At 44.4% G+C, this 27,489-nt stretch overlaps 1 protein-coding gene across 1 annotated transcript in view; it reads left to right on the top strand.

The window, feature by feature from the left end:
- Positions 1–27,489, top strand: part of ZPBP2 (zona pellucida binding protein 2) — a 92,125-nt gene that overhangs the window by 28,747 nt on the left and 35,889 nt on the right. The window contains exon 2 of the mRNA XM_040437935.1: positions 9,633–9,810. Coding sequence (XP_040293869.1) covers positions 9,663–9,810 — 148 coding nt within the window. The 5' untranslated portion in view covers positions 9,633–9,662. The remainder of the gene's footprint in view (positions 1–9,632; positions 9,811–27,489) is intronic.

Raw genomic sequence — 27,489 nt, 5'->3', positions numbered from 1 at the left:
CCTAAGCAAATCCTATACAAATGATACTGCAATTGAAATAGCTTCCTCAGAAGCAGAGACTTCTGACATTAAGAGGGACTTCCTGGAGGAGAGTAGGGTGTAAAAGTTCTAACAGAGGTTGTAGGGGAGAGAGAAAAAATACAGTGAAGGCAGGGAGGCCAGGGTAGTGGAAAGGGACGTGGGAGGGTAGAATCCCTCACTAATACCTCCCCTGACCCTTTTTATTTCCACTACCAGCCTTAGGATCATACCAAATGAGAAACAGATCTCCCATGGGACAGGACTAATGTCCCAAAATAAAATGAGGATATCTTTCATACCATACATTAAAAGCAACCTATCACCATGAAATGCAGTGCAAGCTGCAGGCAATCTTCAGCAGTCCAGCTGTTCTGAAGGTACATCTCCCAGAATGCTCCTTTCATTTCTATGGGAGTTAAAATAGCCAAATATGTTTGCTGGGAGTTGTAGTTCCACAGCAGCTGGAGTGCCGAAGGTGCCTGAACATTGATATATAGTTTTGTGAGAGGATTCAGTAAAACTTGTAATTTATTCATTTAAAAGGGCATCTGTCAGCAGATTTGTACCAATAAAAATGGATGAAAATGTGCACTTGGCAGCTGAAGGCATCTGTATTGGTCCCATGTTCATATGTGCCCGCATTGCTGAGAAAAATGATGTTTTAATATATACAGTGTAGCCTCAAGGAGCAATGGGGGCGTTGCTGTTACACCTAGGGGCTCAATTTTTTCTGCAACTGCTACACTTTCTCCACTTTAATTGACAGGGCCAAGTGTGCTGACATTCTCACTGCCTGGCTCTGTCAATCAAAGTGGAGAGGGTGTGACAGTTGCAGAGAGAGCAGAGCCTCTAGGTGTAATGGCAATGCCCCCGTTGCTCCTAGAGGCTTATTTAAATATATTAAAACATTTTTTAGCAATGTTGGCACATATGAATATTGGACCAACACATATGCCTTCATCTGCCAAGCGCACATGCAGCAGGTCAGCCATTTTTATAGGTACAAATTTGCTGACAGATGCCCTTTAAACCTCTGCTCTTTTTATACTTAGGAGTAGGGCTGCAGCTAACGATTATTTGAATAATCGATTAGTTGTCGATAATTTCATCGATTAATCGGGAAAAAACACCAAAATGACAAAAAAAGGGGTTTATATGATTTTACTTGAAAAATTATGTTCAAAGGCCATAATAAAACAAATTCTAGATGGCACTGTTATGGGGGGATCTGTGGATGGCACACTGTTATGGGGGAGGAGATCTGTGGATGGCACTGTTATGGGGGGATCTGTGGATGGACACTGTTATGGGGGATCTGTGGATGGCGCTGTTATGGGGGATCTGTGGATGGCGCTGTTATGGGGGATCTGTGGATGGCGCTGTTATGGGGGGGATCTGTGGATGGCACTGTTATGGGGGATCTGTGGATGGACACTTATGGGGGGGAACTGTGGATGGACACTTATGGGGGGGATCTGAATGGCACACTGTTATGGGGGGATCTGTGGATGGCACTGTTATGGGGGGGAGATCTGTGGATGGCACTGTTATGGGGGGGGATCTGTGGATGGCGCTGTTATGGGGGGATCTGTGGATGGACACTGTTACGGGGATCTTTGGATGGACACTGTTACGGGTGATCTGTGGATGGATACTATTATGAGGGGGATCTGTGGATGGCACTGTTATGGGGAATCTGTGGATGGCACTGTTATGGGGAATCTGTGGATGGCACTGTTATGGGGGGCTCTGTGGATGGACACTTATGGGGGGGATCTGTGGATGGACACTTATGCGGAGGGGGATCTGTGCACTGTTATGGGAGGGGGATCTGTGAACGGCACTGTTATGGGGAGGGGGATCTGTGGATGACACTGCTATGGGGGAGATCTGTGGATGACACATATAGCATAAAATGCTATATAGTGTCATCCATAGATTCCCCCATAAGTGTCATCCACAGATCCCCCTCCCCATAACAGTGCACATATCCCCCTCCCCATACCAGTGCACATATCCCACTCCCCATACCAGTGCACAGATCCCACTCCCCATAACAGTGCACAGATCCCCCTCCCCATAACAGTGCACAGATCCCCCTCCCCATAACAGTGCACAGATCCCCCTCCCATAACAGTGCACAGACCTCCCTCCCCATAACAGTGCCATCCACTGATCCCCCTCCCATAACAGCCCCGGCCCTGCCGCTCACAGCAGTAGACTAACTTAACTGGTAGTAACTTTTACTTGAACTCTAAATCAGCCCATTTTTATTACATTACAATGAAGCTCCGGTAACAGGCAGAGCGGGCGGCAGCGTAATGTCACTAACTCACGTGACGCGCATGCTCTTCCCACTTTATGAATGAAGCAGGCGCGTCACGTGAGTAATTGATGTTACACCACCGCCCACTCTGCCTCAGTGCTCCAGACTAAAAAAAATGCCTAGTAGCCATTGGCTCTTGAACTGAAAAATTTAGGAGCCAAATAAAATTTTTAGTCACCAAATCGAAACAGAATCAAAATTTTGGTATCATGACAACGCTACGCCGATCCGATCGGCATACGGTTGTTTCGATACCAAAATTTTGATTCGCTTTCGTCACCATAAAAAAGTATTGCGATACTCAATACCACGCGGGGGGGGCGACAAACACCAAAAAAAGCTGCGTGCATTTCGCATTTTATAAAATGTTCGGCCCATAATAGAACAGTCCTATCCTATTTTTTGGGGTGACAAGGTGACAAAAAAATGGCGAATCACATGGTTTTTATTTATTTCTGTTACGCTGCTCACCACATAGGAGATATTTTTTAATAATTTAAAAGTTTGGACTTTTCGGACGCAGCGCTATGTAATATGTTTGTGGTCGGGGCTACCCCTGTACCGGGACCCTAACTAGTAGTTAACTAAACGGTTTGATTTGTGCCGTAACCGCAACGTCGTAGGGATGACTGAAGGAGGCCATCCCCTGGTGAGATGATGAAAAGGAGGGTGGGAAGGGTGGGTGTGTTGAGCAGACGTAGGATGTAGGGGAGGGGGAAAAGAGCCTAAATAGCGTGGCATAGCCCCTCCCACAAATGCAGGCCAATAAATCGGCCTTAAAACTTGTGGTTGGGGCTACCCCTGTACCGGGACCCTAACTAGTAGTTAACTAAACGGTTTGATTTGTGCCGTAACCGCAACGTCGTAGGGATGACTGAAGGAGGCCAAAAAGAGCAAGCCACCCAAAAACTTTATTTACGAACCGCATTTATAGTACAAGATTCTGACAGGCGTGAGACATTTCAATGTTCGGGTACGGATGCCGGGTCTAATCCTAGGTTAGCCATCAGGGAGCGAACATGTGAAACAAACTGGGAGCTCGTGAGGTGTGCTGCATTGAAAGGCAATAGTGGCCTCTGAGGTGACGAACTGTCAATACTACTTAACAACTTGTGTAATACTTGAACGGGGCTCCAGCGGTGAGTGGTTGGGTAGTACGTGATCTGGGTAGGAGGGCCTGTCTGTGAAGTTTTGGTGCACATGAGCGAGAGAATGAAATTGTCTGTGTCAGTCTTCAGTTGTCCGACAGTCAGATACCTGCGGCTGCTACGGGCTGAGGTAAACTCTCCTGGTCTCAGGAAGCCATAGAAAGCCAGGTATATGGCTGCTTTTATAACTAGACTTTGCTGGGCTCCGAAAGGGCTATGGTCTAACATGTCAGACAACTGACAAAATATTTGCCCGGTGATGGCCTGGCGGCCTGGCCGCGTGTTAGGATTGCATTTCTCAAGTCCCCTAAGTGTAGCCTTGACTACGTGAATGGAGAACAGTGAGGGAGCTTCTGGTTGACTGGAGGCTCGGAAATGCTGTACACCGGCTAAGTAAGACTTGACTGTGGAGTAAGACAAATTCAACTCAGAGTGACAATAATCAATGAAGGCCAGGATGTAGTCGGTAAAATCGAGGACGCCTTGGGGAAATTTGTCTTGAAATTTAAGAAAAGCCCTCCAACCTGTTTGATAAGCCCTGGCCGTGTTGGGTGACAGGGACTTGGCCAGTAGAGAACGAGCTGTAGCTAAGTGAGAGTTTATGTCCAAACCAGAGAAGGGAACGGAGGGACTGTGGCTCCGCTGGCGTCTGCCTAGGGAAATACCTGCGAGAAAAGGCCAAAATTAGCTCTAGCCAGCGCATCAGCTGCGACATTCTTCTGTCCTGATATATGTGAGCATATGTAGCGAAACTGGTATTGTAATGAAAGGAGCACTAGCCGTCTGAGGAATAGCAACACCTGCGGGGATTTAGATGACCCGTTATTTAGGATATCTATAACTGCTGCATTGTCGGAAATGAACAACACCGTGTGACCGGTCCACTCGTGACCCCACACATGAACGGCTGCGACTAAGGGGTAAATCTCACAGGAAGCTGAAGACTGAAGAAACCCTGGCAGTGTCTTGACTTCGTCAGGCCATACGTCCGCTAGCCAATGTGTGCCAAAAATGGCTGCGAATCCAGAACTGGGAGCTGCATCAGAGAAGACTATAGGGGAACTATTGGACACCACCGGGATGAGGAGAGAAATACCATTCCAGTTACTAATAAAATAGTCCCACATGGCTAAGTCGGCTACTATTTGGTCGTCAAGGCATACGAGGCTGTCTTGGGAGGGAGCTGAAGGAAGGAGAGCTAGTAGTCGTGACACGAATGGCCTACCTTGGGGCATGACTCTCATAGCAAAATTTAACATGCCTAAAAGAGACTGTAATTCAACTTTTTTAATGGTTCTGGTCTGCGTGAAATTGTGGAGGGTGAACCTAATCCTGTCCAGTTTGTTTTCCGGTAATTTAGCGACCATGTTTACCGTGTCCAGAATGATACCTAAGAAAGTAATAACTGGGGACGGACCTTCAACCTTTTTTGGGGAAACGGGAATGTCAAGTTGGTGAAAACAGTTCAGCAGCGACCGCAGTGCTATTGGATTGGATAGGATTGGATTGGCGTTCCAACAACAGAAAGTCGCCTAAGTAATGAATAACAAAACTACAATGGAACTCGTTGACTAGTATCCAGTGGAGAGCCTGGGCCGGTTTGTCAAACAACCATGGACTGCTTTTTGAACCGAAAGTGAGCTTAGAGGCAAAATAATAAAGATCTCTCCACTTTATACCATGCCACTGCCACAAAGTTGGACTGATGGGGAGTAGCTTAAAGGCGTCAGATATATCAGCTTTTGACAGAATAGAGTTACGTCCTAACTGCAGTATGATGGCGATGGCCTGATCTATGGAGGAGTATTTCATGCTGACTTCTTCGGAGAGTATGAGAGAGTTAATACTGGGGGTGGAATGACCATGTGGGGCTGACAAGTCAATGATCAACCTTTGTTTGTTACTAAATTTGCCTGTGACTACGCCTATGGGGCTGACTCTCCACCGTGCAAAAGGAGGAGAAGAAAAGGGGCCTATTAGGAACCCCTTAGTCAACTCGATGGAAATCAGTTCATCTGCTGCCCGAGGGTGGAGCTCCGCTGACAATAAATTCCGGCACTCATAAGACGATTCAGGCAAGGCGATTAGGCCAGTGTGGAAACCTGATCTAAACCCTGACATGAGGAACTGAACGAAGCTATGGTCGTGGTGGTTGCGTAGGAAGTGCAGCAGACAATCAACGTTATGGACACTCAGATACGACTTATGTGCTTTTAATGTACAGACTGACTTGGGATGGGCTCTGAAACAATTCACACAAACATGTAACAGCCTACACTGACTATAATTACAGGAGGAAAAATTTTAATTATTACAGATCTGTGATCTGCCGAGATATTGAATGGGCCTTCCCAATTTGTCGACCAAACCAGAGGCATACTGGGGATCAGGGTGCCTAGACAGCTGTGCGGGAGGGCTAGTATCGGCACTTGAGGCAGCTTTGTGACACCATTCTGCTGTGTGGTAGATGGATTGACACAGAGAACAAGCAGGAGCCCTAAGACCAGCAAAGTGTCTGCAAAATATCTCAGTGTCGATATTACCCCAGTTTGTGAGAAACTGAAATTGAAACTGAAACTTACCTGGGAAGGCGGGCGAACGAGTTAGACGCGAAAACGGTGGACACAGCGCACGGTGTGGATAGGGAGCAGTAAGGCAACTAACCAGACGCACACGGATATGGCCACGATCTGTGTTGAGCAGACGTAGGATGTAGGGGAGGGGGAAAAGAGCCTAAATAGCGTGCCATAGCCCCTCCCACAAATACAGGCCAATAAATCGGCCTTAAAACTTATTTATTTATTGTTTATATATTTTATATGTAAAATTGGGAAAGGGGGATTTAAACTTAATATTTTAGGGTACTTTCACACTAGCGTTTTTCTTTTCCGGCATAGAGTTCCGTCACAGGGGCTCTATACCGGAAAAGAACTGATCAGGCATATCCCCATGCATTCTGAATGAAGAGCAATCCATTCAGGATGCATCAGGATGTCTTCAGTTCAGTCATTTTGACTGATCAGGCAAAAGATAAAACCGCAGCATGCTACGGTTTTATCTCCGGCGAAAAAAACTAAAGGACTTGCCGGAATGCTGGATCCGTCATTTTCCCCCATAGGAATGTATTAGTGCCGGATCCGGCATTTGGAATGCCGGATCCGTCCTTCGCGCAGACCGGTAAAAATGTGTAAAAAGATACAAGACGCATGACAAGCGGAGAGACTGATTCGTTCTTGCAATGCATTTGTCAGATGGATCTGCATCCATCATAAATGCTTTCAGTCACATCCAGATCGGCGGATCCGGCAGGCAGTTCCGACGACAGAACTGCTTGCCGGATCATACTGCCACAAGTGTGAAAGTAGCCTTAGGCCTTTTTTAGACGGGCGTCACGTTTTAGCTCCGGATGCGTCCCGAGTGCATTGCGGCAAACCGACGCGGGTAGGTACGCAATTGCAGTCAATTTTGACTGCGATTGCGTTCCGTTGTTCAGTTTTTATCGCGCGGGTGCAATGTGTCTGTGGTACCCAGACCCGAATTTCTTCACTGAAGTTCAGGTTTGGGTTCAAGGTTGTGTAGATGTAATTATTTTCCCTTATAACATGGTTATAAGGGAAAATAAAAGCATTCTTAAAACAGGATGCTAAGTAAAATAGGGCTGGAGGGGTTAAAAAATAAAATAAAAAATAATTTAACTCGCCTTAATCCACTTGTTTGCACAGCCCGGCTTCTCTTCTGTCTTCATCTGTGAGGAAAAGGACCTGTGGTAACGTCACTGCGCTCATCACATGATCCATAACCATGGTAATGAACCATGTGATGAGCTCAGTGACATCACCACAGGTCCTTTGACAGGTCCTGGAGAAAGAACAGGAGACCGGCAGCTACGCAATCAATTTGAGGAGGTGATTATTTTTTTTTTTTAACCCTCATTGGCACTGCGCCACTAATGTTTATTATACTGGGGTGTTGGGGGGGGGGGGCACTGCACCACCAATGAAGATAACTTACCTGTTAATACAAATACAGGAGGCGGGTGCCGGAATCAAATAGCCGGCACCCGACCTCTATGACAGGGAGCTGCGATCCGCTGAAGTTAACCCCTCAGTTACCGCAGCAAATGGCATAACCATACTCTGGAGGACATTGGTGCATGTAAATGCCGCGATCTCCTCCGCTAGCGATCGGCAGATTGTTGGGAAGAATCGCCTCCTTCCTGACAATCTGCTAGATCGTTGTTCTGTGTAAAAGGGACCTTAAGGGCTATATTAGATTGGTAGATGAAGTTGACGTTTATCGGGAAGGAAGTGTTTCTTCCCGACAGTCGCCTGCTCATCAGTGGAGGAGACCACTGCTATTACATGTTGCCAGCAAATGATGATTTCTGTGACTGCATAAAGGATGCGATTACCTGATAAACAAGCATGTGAGCTACTGTAGATAACCATCTGATACTTCACAGACCAATCCAGTGACCTGACCCACCTAGCAATGAACTTCTTTCTAAAGTGACTGGCTACATATCTGATATTTTACCAATACATTTAATAAACATAAAGTTTTATTGCGTTATTGTAAATAATAGGATAAAATATCAGGGATGCCCGCCAGTGTGCTAAACTGAAGCACGGCCCACTAACTACCAATTAGTGATTAAAACATACAGAACTAAAAAAAAAATGTCTGGCTCATATATGCAAATTAACTGTGAGCCAGCCATCTTTTTTTAGTTATTGCAGTTATTCTCTTATGTACGTTCTGACATGTCAATCCCAAAACCCATGTAGGGTTGAAAAGTCGCAATATTTGGTGCATTTGATGTTCTGTTAGGGCTCAAGGTCTGGATCACTGGGATATTGTTATATTTGGAAGGAATTGTATATGGGGATAAGTTTAAATCTTGGGACAACCCATTTATAGGGGTTCACCTCTTTGGACAATCAGTTTTTGTTAGGAGGGTCTCCCAAGGATAAGCTGATCACAAGCTGGCTAGCTGTTAAAGGGGTTCTCCGGGAATTAGGAAAATGAAAATACGTAAATATTACTTTGTTATAAATATATTCCCAAATACCTTTCATTAGTTATAATGGCTCATCTTATCTAGGGAGCATTAATTATGAGAAACAAAATGGCCGCCGTCCTATTAGTGAATACAAAACCTGTCCTAATCACACAGCAGGACAAGTTACTTCACAGCACTGAGGTAAAGAGCTGCCTCCTCCTACTCTCCTACTTGTCAGGGATTATGATCCTGAATACAGTTTAATATGATATTTAGCTGAATCTTTGTGGGAATGGAGTTCAAGAGTAGACATGAAGTACAGAGAGGACGGACAGGCAGCTCTTTAGGACTGTGGTAATGGAGGCTGCACACAAGTGCTGCTGCTCATTAGCCACGTCTGCTCATGAACTCTATTCCTACATAGATTCAGCTAAAGATCATATGTGTATTCAGGATCATAATCCCTGACAAGCAGAACAGAGAGGAGGACGAGGCAGCTCTTTATCTCAGTGTGGTGAAGTAACTTGCCCTCCTGTGTGATTAGGACAGGTTATATGTGTACTAATAGGACAGTAGCCATTTTGTTTCTCCTTATCATTGCTCCTTAGACAAAATGAGCCATTATAACTAATGAAAGGTATTTGGGAATATATTTATCATGAAGTAATATTTACGTATTTTCATTTTCTTAATTCCCGGAGAAATCCTTTAAGGTCCTCAGACAACTGTACACAGTAGGGGTACTTGGTATCATGTGTACAGTTTCCCTGCAACACCACTACAAGATAAATTAATTATTGCCTGCTGTCAGCTGAAATCAGTTGGTAGCCAGTGTAATTGACAGGCATGCTGTCATGTTGGGTCCTCCAGATTGAAAGACACTTTTTGGAAGTCATTTTCTGCTGTGGCCAATAAATGAGTGTCCTGTATGAAGGATTTGTCTAACATGGTGTTTAAAAAGGATTTCTAAACCCAACAGTCTCTTTAATGAACTTTGCATTGTCATTTGCTTCTAATAAACAGATAATTTTAGTCTAGAAATAAATGCCACTTTTACAGTATATGCACTTTGCAATAAGGAGAGGGCCTTTTACTTTTATCTCCTAATCATTTTGATCGCTTTCCCATGCTGCAGGCCAAAACCTTAATTGTGGAATTCTTTAGGATGCAGTCTCACGTGTTGGAAGAGGAGTTTCTGAATATCCCAGAGATAAATTATATAGAACACAGCCTGGATATCATACGTGTCGACAGCTGCCGCCCAGGCTTTGGGAAAAATCAGGTCACACACCATGACTGTCCCGGCTGTTGCGGTAAGAATATCTTTTTACCCCTCACAATACATGGAAATGGGGGATATTTAATTACATGGTACAGTGTGCAGTAATACACGCTTTTTAGTTATGTGAGGGAAACTATACATATTCACCGAGTTGATTCAAACTAGTATCTGATGACCGAATAAACAAGTTATTTTGAGAATGCTGTCTGAGATTGCAACTAGAGATGAGCGAATTTCCGGTTATGAAATTTGTTTGCGATTCATTTACTGGTAAAAGGTGAATTGCGTTATGGATTCCGTTACCACGGAATGCATTATGGAATGCCTTATAATCCCTTTTTTGATTATGATTATAGTGTTTTAGTAATTAAGTGACTGCCAGTTTACACAATTCTAGTCATTTCTAGGAAATGAAGATATTATGTTACTTAAATTTCCCAACCCTACCTCCATCTTATCAGCTCCGGATCTGCTGTTTCGGTAAATATTAACCCAGAGTCTAGAGATCAATGTACTGTGCATGGTAGAGAGCAGCACATCACTGCCTGCTCCCACTAATTGATAGTTACTACAAACCACGTTTTATCAGTAGCCATGGCTCATTGCAGAAGAATGTACAGATTCCCATCTCCTAAAGTCATTCCGTTATGCATTCCGTCATAGAATTCCGTTATGGTCCATAACGCAATTCACCTTTTACCAGTAAACGAATCACACAAACAATTTTTTATTTAATATGAAATTCGCTCATCTCTAATTGCAACCTTTCCAGACTGAGGAAGGCAGTATTTTGGCATCTAGGATAGCTCTCTAGGTATGTTTTATAATAAAAAAAATTTTTAGAGATATATATATATATATTATTATTTCTTTTTTTTTTTAGTTTATTATTATAATATATACACACACACAACAGCTAACCTTAAAGGGAACCTGTCACCATGGAAATGCAATGTAAGTTTCAGGCAGCATGTTATAGAGCAAGAGGAGCTGCAAAGATTCAGTAAATATGGTGGTTTATACATTTGAATTTCTGTAAGGATCTGAGTGACAAGGCCCAGATTATAGTGCTAGACGACTGCAATAGAGCATCTCCAAAACTGGTGGGGTGTTCCTGGTATGCAGTGGTACCTACCAAAAGTACTGCAAGGAAGGACAATCAGTGATAGGGTCATGGGCATCTTCCATAGATACTCGATCACAAGTCAACACCTTGAAGTCATAAAAAAAAATAGGACTCAATGGTCAAATTTTGGCAGCATTCAAGAGATACAGATAAATACCTCTATGAGGGAAAGTGCATAGCATGTGATATACGTCAGCACCAGTAGTCACTTCTTCAAGTCTTCTTCTTTTACATACTGGAAAACGTTGCCCCTTTTAAAGACAAATCTGCAGATTTCTAATAAGCAGATAGGGATAAAAAAATAATAATTTATAACCAACTTTGTTGCAGTAACTATTTTCCAATAATCATTGAAAAGTGCAGATCACCCTGCAAAAAAGGAGTATCCACATAACACAATACACAACTACAAAATATTTTTTTTCAAAGTATTTTTTATCAGTATTAAAACACAAGAAAAACTATACATATGTGGTATTGCCATAATAATACTGACCTGGAAAATAAAGGTAACAGGCCAGTTTTACCGCATAGGAAATGGTGTAAAAAAAAAAAAAAAAAAACATAAAACTCTGGTGGAATAGTGTTTTTTTTTCTAATTCCACCCCATTTGGCTTCCCACCACATTTTATGCAACCGTATATGGTTTCATTAGAAAGTGCATCTTGTTCCGGAAACAACAAGCTCTCATACAGCTATGTGAATGGACAAATTCAAAAGTTATGGCTTTGGGAGGGCTGGGAGTAAAAATCAAAAACCAAAAATAGAAAATGAACCAGTCATTAGAGAGTTAAAGAAATTAGAGTGTACCTAAACATTTAAATATTAAGTTTATTAACTTCTATTGTAAGTGCTTTAAAATTTCATTTTCTGAGACTTTTTTTCTCTATGAGAAATAGATGCTGAATTCAGGTGCCTATAGCGCTTTATAATCGGTACTCTCATACACCACTGATATGGCAGTGGTGTATGGGAGCAAGGATTTCACTCAGTGGCGTACACACAATCCATGGGGCCCCGGTGCAAAACTGATCCATGGGGCCCCCTCCCCATCGCCGCCCCCCCAACCTCCCTCCACCCCCAAACCGCCTAAATTTGTACTTCCACCAGGTCTAGAGAGCCACAGGCTGAAGACTAATGCAAGAACAAGAAGGTATACCCCAATGTGCGCAGTCTGTTCATCCCTTTATAAGCAGATGTAGCAGAGTTAACAAATGGCCTCAACCATAACTATGTACTTTTACTCAGAACTGCAGGTGTCAGCATCAGGTACCAGCAATGCATTTCCCACGTAAAACCAGCTACATTATGTAGCAGAGCTGGTTTTGTCATGCATTTCTTTTGCCTTCATATGGTAAAATACTCCATTGGCCTATCAATGGCTTTATAACTAAGGCTACTTTCACACCTGCGTTAGGTGCGGATCAGTCTGGTATCTGCACAGACGGATCCGCCCCTATAATGCAAACGCTTGTGTCCGTTCAGAATGGATCCGTTTGCATTATTCTTAAAAAAAAAAAAGTCTAAGTCAAAACGGATCCGTCCTGACTTACATTGAAAGTAACGGCTGGGCCAAACTGAACGGAGCCAAACTGATGCATTCTGAACAGATCCTTATCCATTCAGAATGCATTGGAGCTGAACTGATCTGTTTTGAACCGTTTGTGACATCCCTGAAACGGATCTCACAAACGGAATTCAAAACGCCAGTGTGAAAGTAGCCTTAGGCTATTTTCACACTGGCATTTCTGGGTCCGCTTGTGAGATCCGTTTCAGGGATGTCACAAACGATTCAAAACGGATCAGTTCAGCTCCAATGCATTCTGAATGGATAAGGATCAGTTCAGAATGCATCAGTTTGGCTCTGTTCTGCCTCCATTCCTCTCTGGAGACGGACACCAAAACGCTGCTTGCAGCGTTTTAGTGTCCGCCTGGTGATGTGGAGCCAAATGGATCCGTCCTGACTTACAATGTAAGTCAATGGGGACGGATCCGTTTTCACTGACACAATATGGTGCAATTGAAAACGGATCCGTCCCCTATTGACTTTCAATGTAAGTCAGGACGGATCTGTTTTTAAAAAGAATAATGTAAACGGATCCGTTCTGAACGGATACAAGCGTTTGCATTTGCATTATAGGTGCGGATCCGTCTGTGCAGATACAGATCCGCACCTAACACAGGTGTGAAAGTAGCCTAAGGGCTGTTTCACACGAGCGGATGCCGTGCGTGACATCCGCTCCGTGAATGACAGCCAAGACCCGATGCAGACTGCAGAAGCACGGAGCATTAACATGACTGATAATGCTCCGTGCCTCTCTGTGATCTCTTTACTACGAAATCACAGTGACAACTTTATCTCACTGTGATTTCGTAGTAAAGAGATCACAGAGAGGCACGGAGCTTTATCAGTCATGTTAATGCTCCGTGCTTCTGCTGTCCGCATCGGGTCTTGGCTGTCATTCAAGGAGCGGATGTCACGCACGGCATCCGCTCGTGTGAAACAGCCCTAACTCTGCTATATTTCTGCAGCCTGCAACCTCTGACTGCCCAGTTGGGCTGAAACTACTACACCCAACATGTTCTGGCAATAATAGTAAATGGATATTGGTGCAATTCTGAGCTACTAGTCTATATAATACATTATATGTATTATATAGACTAGTAGCTCAGAATTGCACCAATATCCATTTACTATTACTGCCAGAACATGTTGGGTGTAGTAGTTTCAGACCAACTGGGCAGTCAGAGGTTGCAAGCTACAGAAATATAGCAGAGTTAAAAGCCATTGATAGGCCAATGAAGTATCTAATTTTACCATACCATATGAAGGCAATACAGACAGTAACATTGCCCAGTCAGACTCCACTCTGAGTCTGAACTCAGTGACCAATTATTTTTTATATTACAAATATTAATAATCTTATCTAGTTCCAATCCGGACGGTCGGCACCGGCTTCTTTGCGCGCTCCCTTTTCCCTGCTGCGTCTCGGGTCTCGGCGTCGTTGTGCGCCTGCGCAGCCTAGGGAAACGTCATGTCTGGTGCCTAACAGAGACTCAAGGGAGGGTAGGCCTAGCTCTACAGCGAAACACTGGGCGGTGGGCCCCGGGCCGGCCGCCCGGGTTATTATACTGGCAGGCGCAGCGCCAGCACACACAGTACTACTGCAGGGCGGGGCCAGGGGTCCACAGGCGGCCGGGCCCCCTGGAGTGCCGGGCCCGGTCGCAACTGCGACCCCTATATGTACGCCACTGATTTCACTGAAGCTGCAGTTAGACATGTACAGCACACATCACTGCTCCTTCCTCTCTGCTTTGATAAAGCCTGCCATAGATGGGCTATGTCAGGCTTTAGCACAGGGCGCCATATGTATGTGAGCACAGCTGAGTGAGTGCAGGGTAGGGGCCCCGCATACACATAGCTCCTCCTGTTGCCACTGTGCTGAAGTCTGACACAGCCCATCCCCCCACATCTCAACTCTTTTTGCTGCTGATGCTTAGTGTGCCCCAGCCTCACCACACCTAACCCCACAGTTCATGGGCACACTGTCCTCTATATGATAAGCCTTATAAGTTACAAACAGAACACAGTGTGCCCCCCCCCCCCTCCCAAAAACTCTGCTGCTGCTGCAGAACCCCCTCTTCCCCCCCACTAACTATCCCCCCACCATGAACTTTTTATACACAGAGGCACAGCACAGAACTCACTTTGTGTTGGCAGTGGCACAAAGGGGCAGGCAATGCTGGGGGCTGCTGGAGTATGGTGCCAGGCTGAAAGCTGAAGCAGGCAGCAGCACGTGAGAAAGTCACTGCCAGGTCCTGTCCGCTCAGTTTTGTCTGCTGGTGCGAGCGATACACTAGCCAATTACCATCATGCGCTTAACCTGCTAAATGCTACCGAGCACTAACCTGGCTGCAGTGCTGGCAGGGTCAGGGACATCGCCGCTGGTCCGTGCACTGTGTGTGCACACAGTCGGGGAGGGGGGCCTGAGAATAGGGGAAGCAGGGCCCACCTGAGCGGCATAATACATAAATAACTGCAGGGGGTGGGGCATTGCATGCACTCTTGGCCCCAAAAGGGCCCCATAGCAATAGCGTGGTCTGCCGCTATTGGCAGTACGCCACTTGCTGTGACTATACAGCAAGATGCCAGGCACTGTGTATTCTGTCAGTCATAGCCAGCATTACCTTTTTTAGTAATTTGTGGTCAAGCAGCTCTTCTGAGAGACACCACCAGGCTAGCCTTTGCTGCCCTCAGGTATCAACGAGCCTTATTCCAGCCATAACCCTGTTGGCTCATGTACAGCGACTCTATAGAGTACATCACCAGTACAGCTTAAGTCATTTAAATTTCCAACATAATTATGAAGCCTCAAAGAATCCACATAATGAAGAATATAGACATTAATCTTTCTTAATGCAGCTTTATGTAAATCATAGGAGATTTACATTACTGATGTTTTAAGTTGAATGTAAATCGTGAAAGGTAACCTCTCTTGAAAGTTAAAATCACTATATTTTGCTGTACATCTCTTCTTCATAGTCTAGTTTACACCTTCTGTCTGTGATTCCAGTATTTTATATTCTACTTAAACCCCTCCGGCTGTCTCCTGCCAGTGTCCTTTCTTCTGAAGACCAGATATGAAGAGCTGCTGGATAGATCGGAAATAACTTATATATCATAGTGTGTTCTCTGCCACGCATGCAGTGTGAATTGATTACACAGCCACTAAGGAATAATGTAATCTCCTCTTTGTCAGGCATATTGACTTAGCCCAGCAATTCAAATAATTTGTTGTCTAGATTAAAGAAAGGAAATAGTGACTAGATCAGTCCCGCTTTACCATCATTACTCTTGCTGGGGGTGGAAATTGGCCCCTACATGCAGGCAAATATTAAAACGTTTGAAAAAGCATTCATTGTGTTCATGATTGCTTTGCAGACTACCAGTTCACATCTTCAGGGAGTATGAGAAGATTTTATACCTTCAGATTACTTTAAAGTATAGATTGGGTCACATCAAGGCTTGTGTCATAGATAGGGATCGACCGATATTGATTTTTAAGGGCCGATACCGATAATTTGTGAACTTTCAGGCCGATAGCCGATAATTTATACCGATATTCTAGGAATTTTCATTTTTGAAAAAAAAAAAATTCCTACACAAATCTGCTGAAAATTTATGTTTATTGTTAACGTGTATTTATTTAATTTTTTAAAAATCTTTCTTTTTCATTTATACTTAATTTTATTTATTTTTTTTACTAACTTTTAGCCCCCTTAGGGACTAGAACCCTTGTCCTATTCACCCTGATAGAGATCTATCAGGGTGAATAGGATCTCACACTGTCCCTGCTGCTCTGTGCTTTGTGCACACAGCAGCATGGAGCTGAACATGGCAGCCAGGGCTTCAGTAGCGTCCTGGCTGCCATGGTAACCGATCGGAGCCCCAGGCTTACACTGCTGGGGCTCCGATCGGAGGAGCAGGAGAGAGAGGATCCTGTGGCCACTGCCACCAATGATTAATACTGGGGGGGGGCGCACTGCGCCACCAACGTTTTTAATACTGGGATGGGGTGGGGGGCGCACTGCGCCACCAATGAAAATAAGTTTTTCATTAATTCATATACAGGAGGCGGGAGCTGGCTGTAGAATCACATAGCCGGCTCCCGACCTCTATGAGCGGTAGCTGCGATCCACGGCACCTAAGGGGTTAACTACCGCAGATCGCAGCTACAGCTCATAGAGGTCGGGAGCCAGCTATGTGATTCTGCAGCCAGCTCCCGCCTCCTGTATATGAATTAATGAAAGACTTAACTTCATTGGTGGAGCGGTGGCCACAGCCCCTCCCCTTCTTTTGTCCTCTCCCCTCTAATTGGCGGCAGCAGAATCACAGGGGGAGGGAGACACTGCTTCCTTCTCCCCTGTGCTGCTGAGGTAACACAGAGCGCTGAGAGCAGCGCGTTCTGTGTTCCCAATACGTTATCGGACTATCGGCAAAATAGATGCCGATACCGATAACTGTCAAAATCCTGAATATTGGCCGATAATATCGGTAAAACCGATAATCGGTCGATCCCTAGTCATAGAGACATCCTTTTACATACAGTGGTGTGTGAAAGTTTGTGAACCATTCAGGATTGTCTATATTTCTGCATAAATTTGACTAAAACTACATACATTTTCTCACTGTAGAAAGGAGGCGCTAAAATTATATACTTTATTAATAGATAATTCAAAATGGCGGGGAAAAAAGTATCACAAATCCTCAAAATATAATTAGTTTATTACAAACAATTTGACACATTGCAGGCTCAAGAATGTAAAAGGAAAGACAGAGGACTATAACATATAGGTCAAGTCTTTCCTAAAAAATCCCTATCTTTATAAAAGCCACAACATGTCAAAAGTGCCGCATATTAGTCCAGTATTGCCTGATAAACCGAATGTGACTAGTAGCTGTCACCATAGATCAGTTAACCTGTGCGGACACAACAGATAGCTGGGTAGGTAGTTAGTGTTGGGCGAGCATGCTCGGCTGAACACTTTTTTACTTGAGCATCGTGATGCTCGGCACATCGCGGTGTTTCCCGCACGTTTGTTGGCTACTGGCATTACAGTGATTGCCTGGCCGGAACACGTCATCGGGTGCTATATAGCACCCGATGACACATGGTTCGGCTCAGTCTTAGTCAGGGAGAGCTGCAGCAGGAGGGACAGATAGTGTAGGGACAGGAATTGGTTTGTTTGTAAGGCAGGTTTTACTGGTGAAAGTTGTTAAAGACCCAAAAGTCCTATAAGAACTATTGTTTTATCTGGCTGCCATATATATTATTAGCGTAACCTGCGCTAAATTGCGTGCAATTGTTTGGCCACTGCTGACAGTGACACAACCTCTGCTACATCTGTTATGTTACATTCGCACTGTGAAATTCAGTGCAATTGTTTGGCCGCTGGTGACAGCGACATACTTGTGCTACAGCTCCTGTATAACAAAAAAACAAATATTCAAACACACACACATATAATGTAAAATTATATTATGAATGACATTATAAAAAGTTTAGCAGCAATACATGAGATGCCATGATAAAGATACTCTCCCCAAGGTAATGGTCACATGTTAACTATAACTCACACAAGTATAGACAAAAGTCAATGTATAATGACCACTATAATCGGTAGTGTTCCACACTTACATACTCCACCCTGATCCTGTACAAGGCATTAGGACACACATTCAGAAAGCAGCCCAAATATTTAAGGCAAAAAAATTACCATAATACACCCCACTTGGGCACCAGGCTACTGCTACATATGTGATAAAATGCCATGAAAATACACCCAAAACACCAGATCATTATGAGGAGTTTCCTATAAAGACCGAGAACTTGGAGAGACCACCGAACTCCGATGCGCGTTTCGCTGACGCTTCGAGGAACTATTATTATTATTATTAATATCTATTATTAAAGTATATAATTTTAGCGCCTCCTTTCTACCGTGAGAATATTAGTCGACTGAGACGCATATGCTTGATATTGTTTATTAGCAGTGAAATCGTATAACTACATAAACCCTGAAAACAGATAAAAATAACCAAATGAAACAAATGAGTCAAACATGTTAGACTTGATCATTTATTTATTGAGAAAAATTATCCAATATCACATGTCTGTGAGTGGAAAACGTATGTGAACCTTTAAGATTAGCAAATAATTTGAAGACAAAATCTTCACAACACATGTTTGTAGAAGTGTAATAACAAAGGAGATTTCTGAGGAGCACAGAAGAGTTGTTGATGCTTATCAGGCTGTTAAAAAGGTTACTAAAAAAAGGTCTATGCTGAACTTTGACCCATGACACATCCATCAGGTGGGACAGGACAGCCAATTGAGATGTTTCAGCGTATGGACACACCCTCTACCCTATAAATAAACCCGATCTGGCAGCCATTTTACATTCAGTTTTTTTGCCAGTATAGGGAGAGTTTTCTGTGTGGAGCAAAGACAGACTGTTAGGGACACCAAACGCTAGCTAATAGGACCACAAAAGTCCTTTTAGGGACTGGTATAGGTGTGCTATCGATTGGTGTGACATACTGAGGGGTGTGATATACTTATAATATACTTTCTATATTAGAAAGTATATTATAGTGCATTTGTATTGTGCAGCAGTTGTGTGCGGTTCTGCTGAGATACCGCAGCTAGATAGAGGGACAAACGCTATTGGAATAACTAATTGCAACTGGTGTTATATACCTGTTGCCCCCCAAAAAAACAGGTTAAGGGGTGTGATATACCTGCTTCCACAAAATACTGATTGAGGGGTGTGATACACCAGCTTCCACAAAATATTGATTGAGGAGTGTGATACACCGGCTTCCGCAAAATATTGATTAAAAGGTTTGATATACCAGCTTCCAGCAAATACTCATTAAGGGGTTCTATATACCTGTTTCCACAAAATACTGATAGAGGGGATTGATATATCGGCTTCCACCAAATATTGATTGAGGCCTGCAATACACCGGCTACCATCAAATATTGATTAAGGGGTTTGATATACCAGCTTCCAGCAAATACTCATTAAGGGGTTCTATATACCTGTTTCCACAAAATACTGATACAAGGAATTGATATATCGGCTTCCACCAAATATTGATTGAGGCCTGCAATATACCTGCTTACACAAATACTGCTCTTCTATAGGGACTTTGTCACAGGGTAATTTTGAAAATGACAGGCAGAGAAAGAGGCAGGCCATTCCGCAGGGGTGGTAGGAGCGGGCAGGTGCACCAGGATGGAGCCTATGTGGGAAGTTGGAGAAGGTTCGTGCGATTACGTCAAAGGACGCACGTCAAAGGTGCTTCTGCACCCTCCTCAGGCTGTGCTGTGTGCACCCCCAAAGACACCACCACCACCACCATAGCCCCTCCACTCGAGTCAGAGGAATTATTTTCCCATCCATTCCCTGACCTTACCAATGCGCAGCCATTCTTGGCATCGGATCAGGAACAGGAGGTAGCAACGGCTGCCACCCAGCGGTCTGACGACAGTACCCAGATCAGCTCAAGGACGGAGGTCCCCGCTTTTGCTGCCTACTCCAAGATCTCTAATGTAAGTGGTGGTGAAAGTGACGATGATGACGTGTCGATGGATGTCACATGGGTGCCCACAAGAGAGGAAGAGGAGGGGAGTTCAGAATAAGACAGAGCAGCAGATAGGGACTAGAAGGAGGAGAAGCAGGCAGAACTCGCAGTGCACAGGAGGTAAAAAGCAGACTGCAAATGTATCTGGAGCGAGCCATCCACCATGCACGGTCAAATCTGGCACTCCCAGGACGCCGGCACATGGCTCCGCGGTGTGGGCTTTTTTAAAGTGTCAGCTGTTGACAATAGTGTTGCGATCTGCAGCCTGTGTTGTCAAGGCTTCCCATCACAGAGCCCAGTGGGAGCAACACCGTCAGAAACCACAAAGCCACACTCCCGGCGCTCCACGTCCTGCCTCTCCTTTCTCCTCCCATTTGTCCTCCACTCCACCTTCCACCGTGATGTCGTTGCATTCATCTGGCAAAAGGCAGGCTTCCGTGGCCCAAATGTTCGAACGTAAAAAGTTGATGACGCCGGATAACCCTCTTGCCCAACGGCTGACCACCAACTACTGCCATATAAGCTGGTGGATTCGGAGGCCTTTACAAAATTTGTGTCCATTTGCACACCCCAATGGAAGGTCCCCGGAAGGAAATATTTCTGCCAGAAGGGCATTCCAGAGCTATATGGCCACGTTCAGCGGCAAGTGAATGTATCTCTGGCACACAGTGTCGGTGCCAAGATACATCTGACCACAGACACGTGGTCTAGCAAACACGGGCAGGGAAGGTACATAATTTTTACTGCCCACTGGGTGAACCTTCTGACTGCTGTCAAGCATGCAACCCGTGGCACCCATGTGGATTTGGTGTCACCGCCACGGATTGCATGCAGGCCTGCCTCTTCTTCACCTCCTCCTACTCCATCCTCTGTCTCCTCCTTGGCTGACTCCTCCTTTTCCACTGCTGCCGCCTCTTCCGCTGCACCCCCCAAGCTCCCCAGAACCTGTGAGACGTTGCCATGCGGCTGCTGTGCCTGGAAGCCAAGAGACACACTGGTCCTGCACTGCTTTCAGCTCTGTGGCCACGGGCCGATAAGTGGCTAACCCCGCTCAATTTGACAGTTGGTAAAGTGGTGTGTGACAACGGTGCCAATCTGCTGAGCGCACTGAAACAGGGCAAAATGACACACGTGCCGTGAATGGCACATGTCCTGAACTTAGTCGTGCAGCGATTCATTGCTAAATACACCAGGGTCCAGGAAGTCTTGAGGCAGGCCAGGAAAATCTATGGCCATTTTAGAAGATCTTACACGGCCATGGCTCGCCTTGCTGACGTTCAGCGGCGACCTCATCTGCCCGTCAGACGTCTGATTTGTGACAGCCCGACGCGCTGGAACTCCGCCTTGTATATGCTTGATAGGCTGCTCCAGCAGCAATGTGCCGTTAACGACTACCTGTAGAACTATGCAGAAGGACAGGAGTCTGAAGAGGAGTCAGAAGAGGATGGTGCCTGGGGGGAGGAGCAAGAAGAGCAGGCTTTAAACTTTTCGGGGATCCCTTGTGTTGTCCGTGGATGGGGGGGGGGAGACCGAGGACGACATTATCCTGGGCAATGAGCAGGATCCAGGGTGCTCTACTGCTTCTAATTTAGTGCAAATGCGAGCCTTCATGCTCCAATGTTTGAAGAGGGACCCCCGTATAAAAAGCATAAAGGTCAAGGACCAGTACTGGGTGGCAGCATACTCAGACCCCCAGTACAAACAAAATGGCAGACATGTTACCAGAATCACAGAGGGCTGTCAGAATGCAGCATTTCCGGGCCTTGCTGCGAGAGATTCTGCATTCTGCTGTTAAGGGCGCTGGCAGAGGAATTTCCACCCACAGCAAAACAGGTGCAGGTACCTTTCCTACCGTTCATGCAAGAAGAGGGCTGTTTGAAGATGTACTGGTCACTTTGTATAGGAGATCATTCTTGCAGCCAACCCATTGACAGCCCCCCTCCGGATCCAGCCTCAGGGAATGCCTAGACCAACAGGTGTCCAACTACATTAGGTAACGGCCAATGTGGATGCTCTGAGAAGCGAGGAACCCCTTGACTACTGGGTGTGCAGGCTTGACCTGTGGCCAGAGCTGGCACAATTTGCCAGGGAACTCTTGGCCTGACCCTCGTCGAGTGTCCTGTTCGAAAGGACGTTCAGCGCAGCAGGGAGGATCGTGACCGATAAGCGCACTCTCCTAGCTCACGACAGTGTGGACTACCTCACATTTCTAAAAATTAATGAGGCATGGATCTCGGAGGAATTCAACACCTGTGACGACCACGTATAATTCAATTTCCTCATGCAAGCCCACACATATCCGCCACCACCCAGAACAAAGAATGGTCCCTATCTTATGTAAATACAGTGGCATAAAAGGCCTTTTATGTCCGGTAAATGCCTAATGTTTGGGGCCTGTACTCCACTGGCCTGCAGTAAAATTGTTATTCAGTGACCATCTAATAAACCTACAGCCACATAATCACTTGTTCTTTTCTGTACGGTGAATGCCTAATTGTTAGGCCTCGGTGGTATTCAACACCTGTGACGACCACGCGTTATCGAATTTGACCTATTATCATTTGAGGTTTATTCATGAGGGAGGATTTTGTTTGCCATGTTTTTAATCCAATGTTATATCTTTAGTTCTTTTAATCATATGTATTTGACATGTATTTGTACTGGTCTGCAGTAAAATTGTTATCCAATGACCGCCTAATATACCCCCAGCCACATAATCATTTGATCTTTCCTGTCTGGTGAATGCCTAATGTTTGGGGCCTTCACTCCACTGGCCTGCAGTAAATTTGTTATCCAATAACCGTCTAATATACCTCCAGCCACATAATCACTTGATGTTTTCTGTCCGTTTAATTCCTAATGTTTGGGGCCTGTACTCCACTGGCCTGCAGTAAAATTGTTATTCAATGACTGTCTAATATACCTCCAGCCACATACTCACTTGATCTTTTCTGTACGATGAATGCATAATTTTTGGGGCTTGTAATCTAACTGGCCAACAGTAAAATTGTTATACGGTGACCGCCTAATGTACTTCCAGCCACATAATAACTTTTCTGTATGGTGAATGTATAATTTTTGGGCCCTGTACTCCACTGGCCTGCAGTAAAATTGCTTTCCAATGACCGTCTAATATACCTCCAGTCACATAATCACTTGATGTTTTCTGTCCGGTGAATGCCTAATGTTTGGTGTCTGTACTCCACTGGCCTTCAGTAAAATTGTTATCCAATGACCGTCTAATATACCTCCAGCTACATAATCACTTGTTCTTTTCAGTACGGTGAATGCGTATTGTTTGGGCCCTGTACTTCACTGGCCTGCAGTAAAATTGTTATCCAATGACTGTCTAATATACCACCAGCCACATAATCACTTGATCTTTTCTGTACGGTGAATGTATAATTTTTGGCGCCTGTCATCTAACTGGCCAACAGTAAAATTGTTATACAGTGACCGCCTAATGTACCTCCAGCCACATAATCACTTGTTCATATCATCATTTGGGGTTTATTCAAGAGGGGGGATATCGTTAGCCATGTTTTTTATCCAATTTTATATTTTTAGTTCTTTTAACCCCTTAGGGACGCATGACATACCGGTACGGCATGTTTCCCGAGTCCTTAAGGACCCATGACGTACCGGTACGTCATGAGTTTAAAATAAGATTGCGGCGCCCCGGGGGTTAATCCGAACGGGATGCCGGCTGAAATCATTCAGCCGGCATCCTGTCACAACGCCGGGGGGGGTCATGTGACCCCCCTGTATCGGCGATCGCAGCAAACCGCAGGTCAATTCAGACCTGCGGTTTGCTACGCTTTTAGCCGATTCTGATCCCCGCGATCAAACTTTAAAATGCCCGAAATAAAGTTTTATTAACCCCCCCTGCACCCCTGAATGATATTATGTGGGCGGGTGGTGCAGGGGGGGTGTCACAGGCGGTGCCTTGAATAATCGTTGGTGGACAGTGGTTATACCAGGGTGTCAGCACATTGCTGACACCCTGGTATAAACGGCTGACATCGGTGATGCGATGTCAGCCGTTTAACCCTTTCCATACAGCGGTCCGTACGGACCGCTGTGTGGAAAAGGTTAACAGCTCAAGGAGCACCCTCCCTCTCCCATCGGGGGGCTGCTGTGCCTTTGCAGCCCCCCGATGGAGAGGGAGAGAGCCCCCAGACAGCCCCGTCCTTACCCTTCCCAGTCTGCGCAGTTGTGGCTACAACTGAGCAGACGGGGAAGGTTCCCATGGCAACAGGACGCCTTCTCAGGCATCCTGCTGTCCATGGTGCTGAACAGATCTATGCTAAAGGCATAGATCTGTTCAGACAAAGTGTAAGTAAAATACAGTACAGCACCCTATATAGTGTACTGTACTGTATTATACAGACATCAGACCCACTGGATCTTCAAGAACCAAGTGGGTCTGGGTCAAAAAAATGTACAAAAAAGTGAAAAAAGTTAGGATAAAAAAAAAACATTTATCACTGAATAAAAATAAAAAAATAAAAATACACTACACATATTAGGTATCGCCGCGTCCGTAACGACCTGATCTATAAAACGGTCATGTTACTTTCCCCGCACGGTGAACGCCATAAAAATAAAAAAATTTAAACTATGAGAAAATTGAAATTTTGCCCACCTTACTTCCCAAAAAAGGTAATAAAAGTGATCAAAAAAAGTCGCATGTACGCCAAAATAGTACCAATCAAACCGTCATCTCATCCCGCAAAAATCATACCCTACCCAAGATAATCGCCCAAAAACTGAAAAAACTATGGCTCTTAGACTATGGAAACACTAAAACATGATTTTTTTTGTTTCAAAAATGAAATCATTGTGTAAAACTTAAATAAATTTTAAAAAAGTGTACATATTAGATATCGACGCGTCCGTATCGACCGGCTCTATAAAAATATCACATGACCTAACCCCTCAGATGACCACCGTAAAAAAATAAAAACGGTGTAAAAAAAGCCATTTTTTGTCATCTTACGTCACAAAAAGTGTAATAGCAAGCGATCAAAAAGTCATATGCAACCCAAAATAGTGCCAATCAAACCTACATCTCATCCCGCAAAAAATGAGACCCTACTTAAGATAATCGCCCAGAAACTGAAAAAACTATGGCTCTTAGACTATGGAGACACTAAAACATTTTTTTTGTTTTAAAAATGAAATCATTGTGTAAAACTTTCATAAATAAAAAAAATGTATACATATTAGGTATCGCCACGTCCATGACAACCTGCTCTATAAAATTACCACATGATCTAACCTGTCAGATGAATGTTGTAAATAACAAAAAAAAAAAAACGTGCCAAAAAATCTATTTCTTGTTACCTTGCCGCACAAAAAAGTGTAATATAGAGCAACCAAAAATCATATGTACCCTAAACTAGTACCAACAAAACTGCCACCCTATCCCGTAGTTTCTAAAATGGGGTCACTTTTTTGGAGTTTCTACTCTAGGGGTGCATCAGGGGGGCTTCAAATGGGACATGGTGTCAAAAAAAACAGTCCAGCAAAATCTGCCTTCCAAAAACCTTGGCATTCCTTTCCTTCTGCGCCCTGCCGTGTGCCCGTACAGCGGTTTACGACCACATATGGGGTGTTTCTGTAAACTACAGAATCAGGGCCATAAATAATGAGTTTTGTTTGGCTGTTAACCCTTGCTTTGTAACTGGAAAAAAAATATTAAAATGGAAAATCTGCCAAAAAAGTGAAATTTTGAAATTGTATCTCTATTTTCCATTAAATCTTGTGTAACACCTAAAGGGTTAACAAAGTTTGTAAAATCAGTTTTGAATACCTTGAGGGGTGTAGTTTCTTAGATGGGGTCACTTTTATGGAGCATCAGGGGGGCTTCAAATGGGACATGGTGTCAAAAAACCAGTCCAGCAAAATCTGGCTTCCAAAAACCATATGGCGCACCTTACCCTCTACGCCCTACTGTGTCCCCGTACAGTAGTTTACGGCCACATATGGGGTGTTTCTGTAAACGGCACAGTCAGGGCAATAAAGATAGTCTTGTTTGGCTGTTAACCCTTGCTTTTTTAGTGGAAAAAATGGGTTAAAATGGAAAATTAGGCAAAAAAATGAAATTCTCAAATTTCATCCCCATTTGCCAATAACTCTTGTGCTACACCTTGAGGGGTGTAGTTTATAGAATGGGGTCATTTTTGGGCGGTTTCTATTATGTAAGCCTCACAAAGTCACTTCAGACCTGTAGTGGTCCCTAAAAATTGGGTTTTTGTAAATTTCTGAAAAATATCAAGATTTGCTTCTAAGCCTTGTAACATCCCCAAAAAATAAAATATCATTCCCAAAATGCTACAAACATGAAGTAGACATATGGGAAATGTAAAGTCATCACAATTTTTGGGGGTATTACTATGTATTACAGAAGTAGAGAAATTGAAACTTTGAAATTTGCTAATTTTTCAAAATTTTTGGTAAATATGGTATTTTTTTATGCAAAAAAATTTACTTTTTTGACCCAATTTTAGTAGTGTCATGAAGTACAATATGTGACGAAAAAATAATCTCAGAACGGCCTGGATAAGTCAAAGCGTTTTTAAGTTATCAGCACTTAAAGTGACACTGGTCAGATTTGCAAAAAATGGCCAAGTCCTTAAAGGGAACCTGTCACCAGGATTTTGTGTATAGAGCTGGGGACATGGGCTGCTAGATGGCCACTAGCTCATCTGCAATACGCAGTCCCCACAGCTCTCTGCGCTTTTATTGTGTTAAAAAACTGTTTTGATCCATATGCAAATGACCTGATATGAGTCCTGTATCCGGAGAGGAGTCAAGCGGGAAGGAGCCCAGCACCGCCCCGCGTCCTCCGAATCTCCTCCTTGCTGGCTGACGTCACAGAGCTGGAGCGCCGAAATCTCGCGATGTGCGAGCTAGCGCATGCGCAGTGTCGGCATTATGTTCATTCCCTGTACTGGCATCAGCACAGGGAACGAACTACGCATGCGCTAGCTCGCGCATCGCGAGATTTCGGCGCTCCAGCTCTGTGACGTCAGCCAGCAAGGAGGAGATTCGGAGGACGCGGGGCGGTGCTGGGCTCCTTTCCGCTTGACTCATCTCCGGATACAGGACTCATATCAGGTCATTTGCATATGGATCAAAACTGTTTTTTAACACAATAAAAGCGCAGAGAGCTGTGGGGACTGGGTATTGCAGATGAGCTAGTGGCCATGTCCCCAGCTCTATGCACAAAATCCTGGTGACAGGTTCTCTTTAAGGTGAAATAGGGCTGAGTCCTTAAGGGATTAAACATATGTATTAGACATGTATTTGTACTGGCGTGCAGTAAAATTGATATCTAATGACCGTCTAATATATCTCCAGCCACATAATCACTTGATCTTTTCTGTACGGTGAATGCCTAATCTTTTGGGCCTGTACTCCAGTGGGCT

The sequence above is a fragment of the Bufo bufo genome, chromosome 6 (genome assembly GCF_905171765.1).
Source record: "Bufo bufo chromosome 6, aBufBuf1.1, whole genome shotgun sequence".
NCBI classification, from domain to species: domain Eukaryota; kingdom Metazoa; phylum Chordata; class Amphibia; order Anura; family Bufonidae; genus Bufo; species Bufo bufo.
Note: the sequence above shows the minus strand (reverse complement) of the source record. Positions and strands in the feature narration are given on the sequence as shown.